General features: G+C 37.4%; 3 protein-coding genes across 3 annotated transcripts; 2 read left to right on the forward strand and 1 right to left on the reverse strand.

Annotated features, from left to right (window-relative positions):
- On the forward strand, positions 1 to 2,337 carry LOC112523396. Its single transcript, XM_025132987.1, has one exon. It carries the CDS (start codon positions 51 to 53, stop codon positions 2,103 to 2,105), a length of 2,055 nt encoding a protein of 684 aa, XP_024988755.1. The 5' UTR covers positions 1 to 50; the 3' UTR covers positions 2,106 to 2,337.
- Positions 2,338 to 4,662: 2,325 nt separating this feature from the next.
- On the forward strand, positions 4,663 to 6,429 carry LOC112523550 (stress-associated endoplasmic reticulum protein 2). Its single transcript, XM_025133197.1, has 3 exons — positions 4,663 to 4,776; positions 5,497 to 5,653; positions 6,238 to 6,429. Exons 1-3 carry the CDS (start codon positions 4,774 to 4,776, stop codon positions 6,282 to 6,284), a joined length of 207 nt encoding a protein of 68 aa, XP_024988965.1. The 5' UTR covers positions 4,663 to 4,773; the 3' UTR covers positions 6,285 to 6,429.
- Positions 6,430 to 8,450: 2,021 nt separating this feature from the next.
- Positions 8,451 to 15,639, reverse strand: LOC112522456 (F-box only protein 6-like). The gene is made up of 2 exons (XM_025131576.1): positions 15,465 to 15,639; positions 8,451 to 9,870 (listed from the first exon to the last, which is right to left on the reverse strand). The coding sequence occupies exons 1-2, from the start codon at positions 15,611 to 15,613 to the stop codon at positions 8,652 to 8,654; spliced, it is 1,368 nt and encodes a 455-aa protein (XP_024987344.1). The 5' UTR covers positions 15,614 to 15,639; the 3' UTR covers positions 8,451 to 8,651.
- Positions 15,640 to 16,285: the final 646 nt, after the last annotated feature.

The following is a 16,285-nucleotide window of genomic DNA, read 5'->3' on the forward strand; positions in this document are numbered from 1 at the left end:
GTAACGTTTCGAAGGAAGTGGTGAAGTAGATTAAACAGATTAAGTGAACGATGGATTGCAATAGGGATGAAGCTACGAGGGCGAAAGAAATTGCCGAAACTAAGTTTTCTGCAAAAGACATAATGGGGGCAAAGAAATTTGCATTGAAGGCCCAAAGTTTGTATCCTGACCTTGATGGTATTTCCCAGTTGTTGGCAGTTCTAGATGTGTATGTTGCTGTAGAAAACAAAATAAACGGAGAATTGGACTATTACGGGATACTTGGTGTGAGCCCGTTAGCCGATGATGATACCGTTAGGAAACATTACCGAAAACTAGCTTTATCTCTTCATCCCGACAAAAACAAGTCTATGGGGGCGGATGGGGCATTTAAGTATGTTTCTGAAGCTTGGAATTTGCTATCTGATAAAGACAAAAGAACAACCTATGACCATAAGAGGAACGTTAGAGTTTTTAAGCAGAGGGTTCAGACTCAAAATGGTGGTTCTGGAGTACCAACGTCATCCCGGAAGACCAGTTTTTACAGTTTCGTAAAGAGTACGATTAATCGAGCAAAGGGTACAACTACTCAAACAAAGGGTACAACTAATTCTCCGAGGGATAATACTAATGCCACGAAGAAGAAAGGTCCTATGGCTGTTCCTTCATCGTCTAATAAACAGACGGGTCCTACTGTTGTTCCTTCACCGTCCGATAAAACGATAACACCGAAAACGTTTTGGACTGTTTGCAAGAGATGCAAATTGCAGTACGAATTCATGAGAATGTATTTGAACCGAAATCTTCTATGTCCCACTTGCCATGGACCTTTTCTGGCAATCGAGACTCCACCGCCAAATACCAACGGTCCTTCAGAAGTTCCGGAAAAGGTTCAAGGAGCCAGAGAAAACGGGTCAAGCACTACGTGTAATGATACGAGCTCCAAGTGGGGTCCATTCTCAAAAACGGCTAGTCCTGCAGCTGTTTCTCAAGCAACAAGCATGGTTCAACAGGCGTACGAGAAAGTAAAACGGGATCGAGAAGAAGTTCAGGCGGCCACTAAAAGAAATGAAGCTTTACGAAGGAAGATCTCGAAAAAAACAGGTAACGCGTCGTCCAAGCACTTGAATTCCGTGAAAACAAAGCAGGATGTTGATGGGTTTGGGGCAAATAAGGAAACTCGACTTTCGGGTTCTTCGATTTCATCTCCACAAGTTGATATAAAGAAAGATATCTCCAATGCCGGTATCAAGAATCAACTCATTAAGAAGGCAACTATGGAAATTAGAAAGAAACTACACGAATGGAGCTCAGAAACTGTCATAGATTCTACGGTTAAAGGGGTTACAGAAAAAGGAAACGGAAATGGAAAAGTCGATGGTTTGGTAAATGGAGACTCGAATGATCATCGGATCGAACCGGTCGTGACCGATGTGCCCGATCCGGATTTTCATGATTTTGATCACGACAGAAGCGAAAAGTGCTTCGAAGAAGGCCAGGTATGGGCTGCTTACGATGATCATGACGGAATGCCACGATACTACGCTATGATTCTAAAAGTAATCTCTATAGACCCTTTTAAAATGAAGGTATGCTGGCTTAATTCAACACCCAACCACCACCCAAATCTGTCATCCGGGTTCTTGAAAGCATTTGGTGAATTCAAAGCAGGAAAACACGAAATCGTTTCGGTCCCTAATTACTTTTCACACCAAGCGAGTTTTACGAAACTAGCAAACGGGAACATACGTGTTTTTCCTAGGAAACAAGACGTCTGTGCTGTATACAGGAATGATCAAAAACACAAGTACGAAATCGTGGAAGTAGATGAGTACGATGAAGAAACCGGCATCACCATCACTCCGCTCATCAAAGTAGCCGATTTTAAGACGGTATTTCACAGGCATATAAACCCCAAGGAAACAAGGGTAGTTTTGGAAAATGAAATCATCCGGTTTTCGCATAAAATACCTTCGTATTTGCTCACGGGTCAAGAATCTCCAAATGCTCCAAAGGGTTGTTGTGAGCTTGATCCTGCAGCCATTCCTTCTGAGTTTCTTCAAGTCACAGAAAATGTGAATGAAGAAGGCGATGAAATGTTGAAGAAAGATTGCGGTTCCAAGTAGTGATGGTGTTTTCTCCCATTTGGGGTGCAAATTTCCTGAACTTGGAGTTTGTGGTTTGCTTTTTTGGATGGTTTGATGGATGGAAAATTAGGTACGGACTTAGTGTTGAAATTTGTCCAACAAATGCTGCTCTCCGTTTGTTAGTTGCTGCGATATTTTGACTTCATTTCAAACTGTTGTACTTGTAGAACCTTTACTGTAAAATGCGGAGGGATTTTTGGTACTAATATAAATATAGCCTCTTTTTGAAGTATACACTATTTATATTTTATATAGTCTGAGTGAGCTTATGTATGCACCCATCTGTTTTATTTTTGTGAGGTTTGAACCTTTGATCTTTAAGGAGTCTAAAACTGGATTTTATCGGTAAACCCAGATTATATTGTTGTTTGGTCCATCGTCTTGTACCACCTATAATACAAATTAGGCAAATTGTATGAAATAGTTATGTACGTTAAGTTGATTTCTATTTTGGGTTTTGTATTTCAAAACTTTCATTTTGGTACCTAACTTGTAAAGTTTTAAACATTTAAATAGCCGGGTAACCGTTGAAGACTAACTTTAGATTAAAAAATAGAGACTAATTTTAGATTAAAAATAAATCCGTGTTACTAACCATGTCAGCAAATAATACTGAGTTGGATACAATCCACATTACTCGCCACATCAGCATGATAACCGGTTAATGTTTCAACCGGTTATTGGGATACTTAAATGTTTAAAACTTTACATCTTAGGTACCAAAATGAAAGTTCTGAAAGTACGTTACTCAAAATATGAATCAAGTTAAAGTACATTACTTTTTCATGCAATTTACTCATACAAATTGTAAGATTACGTCTTCGTCAATCAGTAAGAGCATCTTGAACGAATTTGCTATAATTTTTTCTAAAATCAAGTATCGAAAGTCAAAATCTCTAATGAAAAAATAACGTTCGACCTAACTTTTGCTTTATTTTAGCATTTCATGCATTAACTATCTAACTTATTAAAATATTCTATACATTCAATGTATATTTATTATCGATACATTTTATTGGTGAGAAAGAATCAAATTACTATTTCTCTCTTCTATATATTGAATTTTAGAGAGTTCTATAAATATAGAGATTTTTATATATGGTATTGGCAAGAGTTAATGGCTATTATCAAACATTTACTCGGTAAAATTCAACATCATCACTTAGTTATCAGGTAAGATTTTAGCTCTTACTTACCGGATAAAACTCTTGGTCCATGTCTGATGTCTCGTTCTTATCGGGTAAAAAATTTGGTCCTTACTATATTCATCCAATAAAGTCATATGACTTGATAAACATCTATCTGGATAAGGGTTTGGTAAACAATATCTGGATAAAGGTTTGGTAAACGACTCCTAAGTGACACTCAGTAAACGCTTACATGTTTGGTAAACAACCTTTAGGGGCTGTTTGTTTGGCTCTTAATGGACTGTTTGGCAAAAAAAGAATGAGGCTCTTAATGGTTACAAAAACCTCTTAATGATTTAGTGTCCAGGTCTCCACTAAATGATTCAGATATCTCTTGTTCCAAGTTTACCCTTCCACCCCTTCTTCCCAACCCCTCTCTTCACGCATGTCGCTTCATACTCAACGGTTCTTTTTCATTTTTATCACATTTGATTCATTCAATATTGAGATAATCGAAGGATATGGATTTGGGCTGCTTGGATTTGGGTTGTATTGAAAAGCAAATCAGTCAAAGCTCTGGTGATTCAGATATAAACCCTAATGATTCTGTGCCTTCAACTTCGAAGCCTCCAAAGGTATACATCTTTCTAAAATTATGTGGTTTTTGATTATCTCCGTTGATTTGCCTTTTGATTTTGAGGTTTTGCTCACCTTTCAAGATCGAATGCTAGATTTATCTATCGTAGGTTTTCAAATCTATCACTTTTGGTTTAGGTATTTTAATTTCTAGTTGTTGCCTAGTGTTTTAGTAACTTGTGTTTTGTCTGGTGGATTCTTTTAGTGCTGGTTTCAGTCTGTAGTTTGCTTGATTTGCCCTAATTTTACTGTTTTGCCCTAATCATCTGATCAAGAACCACAGCAAGAAAATGAGGATTCTAGTAATGGATCAAATTACGTGATTTTTGCCGGTGGCGGTGGTGAAGGTCGAAGTGGCATCCCTAATGTGAATGAGGGTTAAAATGGTAATTTACTGTCATTCAGAGAACAGTTACCAAACAACATTATTTCATTCAGCACTTAACTATTCAGACCCTTTTAACCATTCTGACCACTTAACCATTTTGTACCAAATCATTCAGCAACCGTCAAACAATCGGTTTTAAAAAGGGAAAGTTTATTTGAAAGGGAAAAACAATAGCGTACAAGTCAACTTCTCCACGTCATAAGACATTAAACCAGTGGACTTCTTTTATGACTTCATACGTCATGTACTCCACTTGCATTCGGACACGTCATCAGATGACGTGCTTCTGACCAATCAAAAGTATTTCATTGTTTGCACCCGTCAACCTTCAAATACAATGTCCTGAAAGTTTCTATAAATACGTGATCAACCCTCCCTCACCTCTGTAATCCTCTATCAATCATTAAATTCGGAATAGGAATTTCGCTTTGCCGTACTCTCGCCGGAAATCGAGAAGAATAGCGTTCTACGTACTACCTCAGGCGGTTCTCAAATCATGGTAATGTTGTTCTAGATTTCAATTCTTCATCATGATTCATCGTGCCTCTACCTATTGAGTATTTTTCTATTTGATAATCGGTTTGTTTTAAGGGAATATGGCGTCGAAATGTGGATTATCAATTAGGAATGATAATGATTTTTGTTCTGTGACCATCGGAACGGGTGATTTTTGTATTGCCTGTTTGATAATCGTTTTGTTTTTAACGGATTTTGACGTTGAAATTTCTATGATAAACTTAGAAAATGGATCTCGCGTATGAAAGTTTAAATCATTGGTTTTTAGATTTTTGCTTTTTTCCTGCTCGAAAATCGTACATGAAGCTATCAGATCAGGAATCAATAAATTAAAGAAGCTGATTGTGAAGAATTAGGGCTACCGCACCTTGACAATTGAATACATCCTAATCTAACTCGTTCACATTTGATCCTTTTTTTGAATTATCATATTCTATATGATTTTTCTCTACTAAAAGCTACGATTTAACCTAAGGCGTAAGGTTTTCAATTAAAATCCTATCGGAAAAGTTCTGAACTAATCCAGTAAAAAGACGATTGATGATTATTGAAAGTTGATGTTGTAATTGAATCTGAATTAGCCTGCCCTCAATGAATTGAAAAGCTATGTTCGCTTGACTTTTGTGATCTGCAGTTATATGGCAAGATCAGTTGATCAATTTACCATACTTAAGTTTTCTGTATTTGTATTATCTGTATCTAGACGACATCAAGGCGTCTTGCAGACAGGAAGGTGGAGAAGTTCGATAAGAACATCGTTAGGCGTGGATCGGTCCCTGAAACCTCTGCCAAAAAGGGCAAGAGCTACCCTGTTGGCCCTGTTATGCTTGGGTTTTTCGTGTTTGTTGTCATCGGATCATGTAAGATAGTTACTCCTTCCACTACATGGTTTTATATTAGTCTGTAAAGGGAAAAAAATGTCTCACAGTGATTCTATATCTTCACGAAATAAGCAATAAACTATAAGTCTAAGGATACAAGACACATTTCCTTTCGGGTTGTGACAAATTCCAAACGCTGCTTTGGGTATATATATTCCTTTGTTTAAAACATTTCCCATTTTCAAAGCTTCGGCTTTTTCCCTTTTTGCCTTTTCTGGAAAAATGACGGTGATTATGAAAAAAAAAAATCAAGAATCTTTAAATTCTTAATTTTGTATATTGGTTTTTTGGTTCATGCATGGAAATGAAAATAACAAAGAATGAAAATGAGAATGAATTTGCATTCCTCTAGTTTTATCTGAAATGAAATGAAAATTTCGATTCGTGAAGGTGGACTTATTATATTATATAAAACACAAACATTTTTTTTATATTCATTCCAATATCTTTAACCAAACACGATTACCATGGGGGATAAGCAATTGTAGCTGTTGCACTTAAGAATAAAGTTTACTTGGACAGATATGGTTCTGATTTTGTTAATATCTTTTGCTTGTCTTCAGCTCTGTTTCAGATAATCAGGACAGCTACAAGTGGGGGCATGGCTTGACTGCTGCAGCTGTTTTAACATCGTCTTATTCAATGGGCCTAGCACTATAGAACCTGATGGTACCATTTACCAAATCAGCAGCAGCATTGTGGCCAAATGAGTGTAATATCTCTTGTTTTTGGATTTCTACAAATAATGGCTAAAACTACGATATATAACCTACTCGTTATTGATTAACTGGGTTTTCTTTTTCCTTAAAGCAATTTCGTCTTCATCATCTAAACTTCGTTGTTACGGGTGTTTGGTGAATTTTTTCTCAAGATAATAGTGAAGCAATTCAAACGTTTATAGTAAAATTATCAACATTGTAAAGTGATGATGGTCCGTTGAATTATTCAGTTTGCAAATTGCAATGATTTCTATATGCGTAAAAAACTATGTTCATATAGTAACACAAATTTATTTATACTCATATGTATGGCGTGTGAGATTGATTTTTAGCAATGAATGTACGTGTTCATATGTACCATATACAATCTGCCATAATGCCTCACGGTCACGTGGGAGCACCAACTGTTCACTATGATTGTTAATTTGGGTCAAAAATTGATTACCGTCAACCCCAACCAACCTTACACGGAACCCGTCTTGAAGAATGTAAGGGCATTTTTTGGCTCACTTAGCGGTTGAGGCTAGCGAAGGGCCCAGGTTCGAACCTAATATTTGTCTTGTATCAAAAATGTGATCTATGAGCTCCTTGTAAGCCTCAAGTTGTGGGTTATCAATAACTTTCACCATGATTTTAAGTTAGATTCAAAGTTATTGAGTCGGTTTGTTGCTTTGAGCTTTGGGATGTTACAAAAGGTATCAGAGTCAATCCTGATCTTATTGGGATGATGGCACAAACCTCATCGGATATGATGAATCCTAAGGGGTGTTTGTAACATCTTAGGCGAATCATATATTGCCAATTATAAGGAGGAAGATTCTAAGCAAGTAAGTCTCAAACTGTGGACTCCTGATGAGTTCCACCATTCATATACACACATTTACTTTATTCTTTCACCGTAGGAGAAAACGAAACACACCAAACCAAACATTCTCTATTTCTACTACACGAAAGACCATTTTAAACCCAATAAAAAAAAGGCAACCTACATTTAATCTTCATATCTTATCTTTTAAACAAGTAGTAGACGTGTTCTTTAGATTCTTTGATATATTCAATCAATTGATTCTATATAACAAGCTACATAATGAATTGGAACAGTTTTTTTTTATATAACAAGCCACATATTGAATTGGAATAGTTTTATTTCAAACATGCAGGCAAAGGCGCACAACCTACCATTAGGTGTGTGCAGAAATCAAATGGTCTGAATTTCAAACTCAAACCAAAAATAAAGTGTTGGTGCAGAAGCCGTATTGCCCAAAATCCAAAACCCGACTTTTGGGGATATTCTGATTCAGGTTGGATTTGATTTTTGGCCACCAACCCAAATATATATATCCATATATATTTTAAATATTATATACATATAGTTAGTTAATTATCTTTTGAAAATTCTAAATCCTAGTCTGTAATCCTTTTTTTTTATTTCTAAACCTACTATAAATTCATTAATCCTCTTAATCAACTAAATTCATCGTCAAAGTCGATTGAATATATATGTTTTTTGCATTATAACTATACCTGAAACCTGATCAACCCGTAGCAATCCGAAACTCAAAATTCAGGGTTTGGTTTTCATATCCGAAATCTGATCGGATTTGAACCTGGCGATGCTTGGTTTCCAACCGAACCCACCCGATGCACACCCCTACCCACAATACGTGTTCTCTATATGAACGAACCCGATCTAAGCTTCCTAGTGATTGGTTTTGAACCGCAAAATACTTACCAAACCAATTATTCCGAACAAAATAAAAACATTGAAGTTTGCAATAATAAAGATTTTGGACAAATCATAGAATTAAATGCAATACATATATACAGAGGGGGAGAGAAGAGGGAGATTCGGGGAAAACCTTAAAAATGAAAAATGGAGAAACACCCAAGTAACCGTTCATCTGGCCGGTATGTACATATGCATACAAACTTGTAAGGAATTTGTCCGGTTCATGCATACAAACCAAGAAACAACTTCAATTACCTATATGTGCATATATATATATATATATATATATATATATATATATATACACACAAATAAATGATTACGTTTTTATTTTTTTTGAGATTTTCCCTTGTAAAATCATCTAACTTGATAATCAACCTGTCAGAATTGCTTGTTATTTCAAAATCAAGTTTCTTTTTTGCAATTTTTTCCCAAGCATCATGGTTTATTTATGACAAAAGGCACGAATGATTCAAAAAGTCAGCTCAATACGAAAAAGACAGACTCTAAACAAAATGCTGAAACTATATCAAGCCACAGCAGGCAGACACGGGTGAAACGCAACCCCAGCCGCGATCCACCGCCGCTTGCCGCCTTGCGGGATCACACAACCAGGGACCTTCACCCACTCCTTTTTCGAGATATCGTAGGTAACCAATTGACTCGTTACTTTGGATCGAAGAGATAACATGAGCAATCCTCTGTTACCCAAACAAGACATCCTAATGTGCTTTCCATAAAACTCTAAGCACCATATATTTGGCATTCTGTCAACCTCCTTCCACAAGAGAGTCATCTTCTGAAGCTCCCATATGCATACGCAAGTAGCTGCGTTTTTCGTCAGCAACCCCACCAGCATGATCCTCCCGCCACACTCCGCCAGACTCTGGTCGCTCAGGTGGACAGGGGCCGGGACTGTAAATTGCTTCCAAACTCCAGTTTCCATGTCATAAGACACAATCCCATCTGGATCTGACCTCAGGAAATACATCGAACCGTCTACACACACTGCCTGTGACCTGAAGTTTAACGACAATGGTAGCTTGATACAAGATGGCATACTTCCAGGGCATGTCCAGGTGTTCTTTGTGGAGTCGTAAACTTCATACTCACCATCGGAACCAACCCACATGATTTGGTAACCACCGTTAGCTGATTTCTGGTTCAGGGTCATCCCTACGGCTACTCTTGACCAGACCCTAGCCGGTCTACCTGGTAACTCTTTGAAAGAACTAGCAAGAGGATTACATACGTATAAGCTCCTACGGTCAATGTCAAGTAAACAGACTAGACCACCGGCTGCAGCCACAGGCAGGATGATAGATTTTGTGGGTATGGCGGGTAGAGTAGGGTGGTGCCATTTTCTTGAGCCAGGGTCATACATGGCTCCTATGTTGGTATAGAACCAAGGTTGTGTTTGTGGGAGTTGAGCACATTGAAGGAAGAAACTACTAGAAATCAACAAGGAATTCCATTTTTGGCAAACTGACCGAAACCGGAAGAACGTGGAAATTGGAAGTCGTGCGATGACAGCCTCGTATAGGTCTTCCGGGAACTCTCTCCAGATTGCTTCCATATCCGTGTTTGAACTTGAGCCATCGTCTAACTTCCCCGGAAGTTGCTCCTTTCGAGCTCGTTTTGACAACAGAGACTTTCCAGGTTCCGATATCTTGAACTCCCCACCTTTCATTATAAGACTGTAACAATCATCTTCTGTAGGGTCGTCTTCAAGGTTCGAAAAACAGCATCTGCAAAGAAAATCAACTGATGATGAAAAAGAAAGATATTCCCTTATCGAGTAGCTCCACACGGAGGAAAGCATGATTTATGTGGTTCACCCAATACGGTTATGCCTACTGGGAGCAACAAATGTGTTGTGACTAAATGGAGAATTATAATACAGAAGAAAAGTAAATGTTCCTAACTCTGTAGCAGCATAAGAATTTGTGAACTCAAATATAGATCTAATCGTATTGACTAACTTAAGGGTGCGTTAGATATATGGGACACCAGTACAAAAACTTGTGCCAATAGGACAGGACTTGAGTGTGCAAGACAAAAATACATTTTTTATGCCCCGTCGCCGCCAAAATAGGTGAAACAAAAATCAGGAAGATGAGACAGGACTTATAAAGTACTAACTAGCCATGTCAGATTAAAAACCCTACAACTTTCCACAATTCTTTCACCTGCCTAGCTCACTTTCATTCGTTCAGTCCTATCCAATCTTTTTCGCATACCAAACGCACCATAAATAAATAATCAATCACATAAAGCAGAGACCCTTGTTTTGACAAGAGTTTCACTTCCAAACCATGGGAAAACTCTGATGTAGGGAGTGCTCCAAAAATGAAACAGTGAATTCCCATTTGAACTGATGCAGGGAATCTGAACAAAGATGCTATAGAGATTTACAGAATAAGATGGCAATGAGAAGTGATATCACAAGGAAAACAAATGGTAAACAAAATGAAGAACGAAGGATCACACTTTGGTTGAAATATCATTTTCAAGCCTTAATCTTCTCAAGTACCTACTTTTGATTAACATGGTGCTGCTTAATTTTCTTTAGTCTTAGGAGCCATTTACCGAACACTTACCGGGTAAGCACATACCGGGAAGGCTCACCACTTTCACTTACCTTAAGAAGTAACATTCCAGACCATTAAAATGGATTGACGGTAAGCGTTTATAACCCGGTAAGGTAAGATTCTCGGTCCTTGTTATGTTCATCCGGTAAGGTAATTGAACCGGTAAGCGCTTACCAAGGTAAGTGTTTAGTGAAAGGCCCTTTAGTCTTCTTTTCAGTTTTTGTCTCTAACCTTAATCTTCTTTAGTTTTCCACTTCTCACATTGTTCTAACTTTTTGGACAAGCTATCATTTTTGCACACTTTTTGCAAACCGGTGGTCTTTATGGAAACAGCAGTTCTGCGTTCTGGGTAGAGGACAGGCCAGAGTACATCTCATCCCCCCACCCTAACGGGTTCGTTTTGTTTGGTTTTTATCTTCTCGAATATCAAATAATCTGGCTGTGGCAATAGAAAAGTAAACATTATAAAAGCTTTGCAAGATTACAATATGGATCAGTTGGGGCTGGGGAAAAAAAGTAGGACGTTTGGTGTGAGGTCGTCCCTATGTATTACATATCCTACTCGGAAGACCATGGTAATACAAGTAGGGAGTTACCTGCATCCAAACAACTCCAACAAGAAAAGATATAAATATAAAAAGTTCTGTACCATGTAGATCGAATTTATGGAGGAAATCCGGTTTTGAATTCCCAGAAACCGCACGATTATATAGCCAAAGGGAATACGCAGCGCCTAAAATCATCCCAAGGCTCCAAGGATTCTTTGAATATATATACATGCACATATTTTTGGTGCATACGTCTTAAAAGCTCGTAGGCCTTCTTAAGCATGTAGGAGCTTTTCAAAACTTGATGCAATGCCTTGTTTGAAAAAAGGGCGGGGGATCCACATGTCCAAACTAACAGCATTTGATAACAGGTAGAGGTAGAAAAATATAGCTCTAGGCCTCTCTTGACTAAAACAAACACGTGATTTCACAGGGAAGCATGGCATGGAAGCATAAGACATTGCTCACTTTGTCCCATATCGGGTGCAACGAGACTGCTATTTGTTGACCACTCATATGTAAAACCCACGTACTGTAAAAAACAGACAGATTCTTTGAGGGTGTACAATTCATCCATACCGTTACACTGTGTCCTCAGAACCTTTTTACGAAGGAAAGGGAGGAAAGTAAAAAAAGAACTTGTGTTCTCGAAATCTTTTAGGAGGGAAAGGAAAGGGAAGGAAAGAAATTCACAACTTTCCTCCCAAATTTGAGAAGAAAGAGAAGGAAGAAACACACGCCTAAAAAATTTATAGTAAAATTCCAAGATTAGCCATTAATAAAATACCCTCTATCCTTCACGTCCCATGCCTCTTCCCTACAGCAGCCCTTTTTTCCCTTCAAGGGTATATTTGTCAAAATGACAGCTTTCCTTTCCTTTCCCTCCCATTCGAAGAACATGAAAACTCATTTTCTTCCCTTCCCCTTCCTTTCCTTCCTTTTCGAGGACACAGATAAACACGTTCTTCCTTTCCTTCCCTTCCCTTCCTTTCCCTCCCTTTCCTTTCTGTTCTTTTCCTTCCAAATTCGAGAACACAGTGTTACAGTCTCTAGTTGTCATATATTGGCATAGAGCAAAAAAAGTATGATCTAGATCAAATTACTCTGAATACTTTTCATCTGCTTAAAAGCATCCAAAGGTCTAAATAAGAGATGATCAGGAAAAAAAGAGCACAAGTCAATCGACATTAAAATAATACAGGACAAGGATTCAGAAAGTACAAGGTAAAGGTGCTATTTCTTTCTTAAGTCAAAATGACAGCATTACACTTAAATAGAATTATAGAAGCATTTTATCCCAAACTAGTCAGGGCAGGCTAAAAAAGAAACTGAAGTAGGGGGGGGGGGGTTCTTTTGGGGGGAATGGAAATGGGAATGGTTATAATAAGGGATGATTATGTTGGGGAATGATTTACTAGGGTATGGATCATCACCCACTTTTTACGTAATAATTCATTGCATTATATTGAGCCAATCACCATATTCAATTCCATTCCCATTCCTTACCCCCAAATAACCCCAACCAAACACCTCCTAATATAAAAAGATTTCAAAACCTTGAGGTTTGACATCAATAGAACTTTCCAGATTCTCTAATCTAGTGACATCTCTTTAAATATCTTTTCATTCTACAAATACTCTTTCCCTATATTAATTTGGTTTTAACCTCCCTCTTGACACACCTATTAGACTTGTATTTATGTAACAGAAATGGCACGTATAACTTACCTGGGTGCTATACATCAAATAACTTACATATTAGAGGGCAAGTTACAGGTCGATCATGCAGAAATTAAAGTAAAAACAAAAAAAAAATAAAGATCATAAGCACCTAACTCCCATGTCTATTCATCAGATACGTTCTTTTCCTTTTTTTCCTGGCGACTGACTCTCTGTAACAACTCTCCTTTATTTTTCCCCTCTCTTCAAGAAGGTACTGAGGACTTACCATTTCCCAGCCTTTCTACAGCATTTAAGTTTTCTACCACTAAATTCTATTGCACAAAGCCTTTATTAAACAGAAGGTGGCATTATTTTTGTATTTAACTAGTATCTTGTATGATTTACCTCCCCATGATGGCTGTGGGACTGGTATGGTGGGGGAACTCCGCGCTTAGATCCAACTTTCAATTCACTCGTGAGATCCGGGCGGTACGATGGGACCCTTTTTATGTTCCTTCAATAAAAAGATTCATTCTCAAAAAAAATGTCTGCCACTCGTAAGACGTAACCCCCAAGGCACCATAGTGCTTCCCACTGGGAGTCTAGCCAGGCTAATATATGGTGATCCTGCTCTTCCTTGGATATAATGTTAGATTCTCATGGGACTCAAATAACAATGATTACTATTGTCAAGACCTTTAACAACTTAAAATCCTCATGACCAATTACTCGAGGAATGATAAAGGATAGCTCCAAACAGCTCTTCAGTTTGTAGATAAGAATTGCCAGTCATATAGCAATAGCATTGATAAAAAGCAGAATACAACACCTAGGAAATTTGCATGTATCGCTCTTCAGCCCATTGGTTGTTTAAAATGTTTATTAACATCCTGGCTGAATGAACATGCACACTGGCTTCTGCCAAGCTTAATATTATATATCACCAAACCAAACGAACCTAATATATCACACTTGAAGAGTAAGGTCTGGGAGGGGTAGGTTGTAAGCAGACCTAACCTCAACCACTAGGATCGAGTGACTGTTTCAGTCAAAATCCCTGACTTGTATATATACGTGTATATATTTCCACACTCAAACATACACTCCCTCCCCAATCCATGCCCCCTCTTTCTGTCCTTTCCAACAATAAATTAACATGCGATAGGATTAACAGGCCCTCAAGCCATATTTGTTAATGTTGATGAAAAGGCAAAGCACTACTTACAGCAGGGGCGGACCCTGTGTATTGGATACAGTGGCACGGGCCACCGCTTCGTTCCTCCGTCGTAGTGTAAAAAATCATACAGTCGTGAAAAGTGCCACCGTATCAATTTGTTGTGTGCCACCGTATATATTTTGAAACTACAATGAGGATACAAGTTTCTCTTCATAGAGTTGGTTTGCAAGGACTTTTTCCACCCCAGAGCCGAGTTCGAAATGCGTTAGTGCCATTTTCTTAGTTTTTAGCTTTTAATTTCAAATTTATTATGTTTCTAAAAAGTTTGCAATAAAAGACTTGAACATAGGACCTCATATATGAAAAGCAATGAACAAACTAATGATGATTTTGTTAAAAATATCTCTATATTTGTTTCTTATAGTCAAATGGTGCAACCACTTGAAAAAAATTCTAGGTCCGTCTCTGAGTTACAGCTTCCTACTCTCACAGCTAAAAGGCTGCATGAAACCTAGTATAGCACCCGTGATTAACATGATTTTCATCCCCAATTAGATGCTTCCTTGCTTTTATCGAATCTTAACATCTCATATATATGTGTGGTAGTAAGAATGCGCTACACGGTAACACATTGTGAACCTATAGAGTATAGGCAATCTTGTATACAAACGAATCAAGTTGGCACAACAGCAAAACATAATCAGCATCCACATGGAAATCATAAAATTTGCCATGTCTTCTATAGTTAGGTCACATGGGATATTGAGAATCACTTAACCCTCTAGGGGGAAAAGCCAGGGACAAAGATTCAGCACAAAGAGACAAAGGATCTGGCTCTTGACCATCTAACATGAAAGTTCCATCGTCCTTCCATGCATATTGGTGCATTGCTATCATTTCTATATCACATACAAATATAGATACAAGTACAGTATAACTTCACTGACCATTACAAGAAACTACAACCAAAAATCCATCAAAACGAGTAAAATCAAGTAAAACTACAACTTCCATTAAATAAACAGATTCTTACTCGGAACAATCAATAAAACTAACAATAGTAAATAATGCAAATTGCTATCAATGCACTAATACCGACAGATTGGATATCATTCAGCGCAAAATCAGCAACAGTTGTCGACGTGACGACATGTACATAACAACAAAACTAGGTTATAGAAAGTTCCGATTGTTAATCTGATCGATTATCGGTTAGCCACAACTATGCTTCAATATAACGATATTTTCCACTAAACAAAGTATTGCAATACAATTTACAGGGAATGACAGCATCATAAACAGTGAACATTTCAAGAAACAAAAGCAAAATAACCGATCTGAATAATTCGGTAAAGAAGAAGAACCTGTCATCGGGAAATTGCTGCGAATGTGTAATTAGCGTCGGAGGTTGAAGATAAATAAAATCCGGCGGCCGAACAGTATGAATCGGAGGCGGAGGAGAACCGTAAAGGTCTAAGAGCTCTTGAACTTGACCTATGAGCTGCTTCCACATGGCCAGCCCTTCTACAGATCACCGCCTCCTTCTTCCCCCCTCCGCCGTCATCGTAATACACCCACCCCCACCCCTCTTTCCGCTCTCTCCCTCTATAGTTATAGCATCTCCATTTTTAAATTTCAGGGAATCTCAAAAAAAAAATTATATTAATCTATTATCGACTCAAAATCTTTATTTTATTTATTTTCTTAAATTTAGAGAATATTTCAAATATGTTTCTCTAAAATTTCTTCAAAATTGCCGACCAAAAAGTTAAATCTATAAAAAAAAGTTACATTCATCTCCAATAAATTTTTCATTTTGAAGAATTCAACATTAATTTTTTATGTGTAAAATACTGTTTATTAATGCATATTACTTAAAACTCAATATTGCAAGTAGATTGTGCGTAAGTACAACTTATTAAAGCTCCATATCTGAAGTCGTGTAACCAACTGCAGATAAACATAATCAAATATAAGATAAACATCTCATTTTAAATATACTAGAAGCGTACTCGCGCAATGCAGCGAGATACATCGTGATTTTAATATTTCATTTTATTCTTTATCTCAGTCGATGTTATAATATGACTTTATATGATTTTGAGAAATCGATGATGTTTTTATTTTTGAATAAAATATATGTTTGAAGATATCATAAAAATTTGACAAAAATATATCGATATTA

The sequence above is a fragment of the Cynara cardunculus genome (assembly GCF_001531365.2).
Source record: "Cynara cardunculus var. scolymus isolate 2C chromosome LG 12, CcrdV1, whole genome shotgun sequence".
In the NCBI taxonomy this organism is placed as follows: Eukaryota; Viridiplantae; Streptophyta; class Magnoliopsida; order Asterales; family Asteraceae; genus Cynara; species Cynara cardunculus.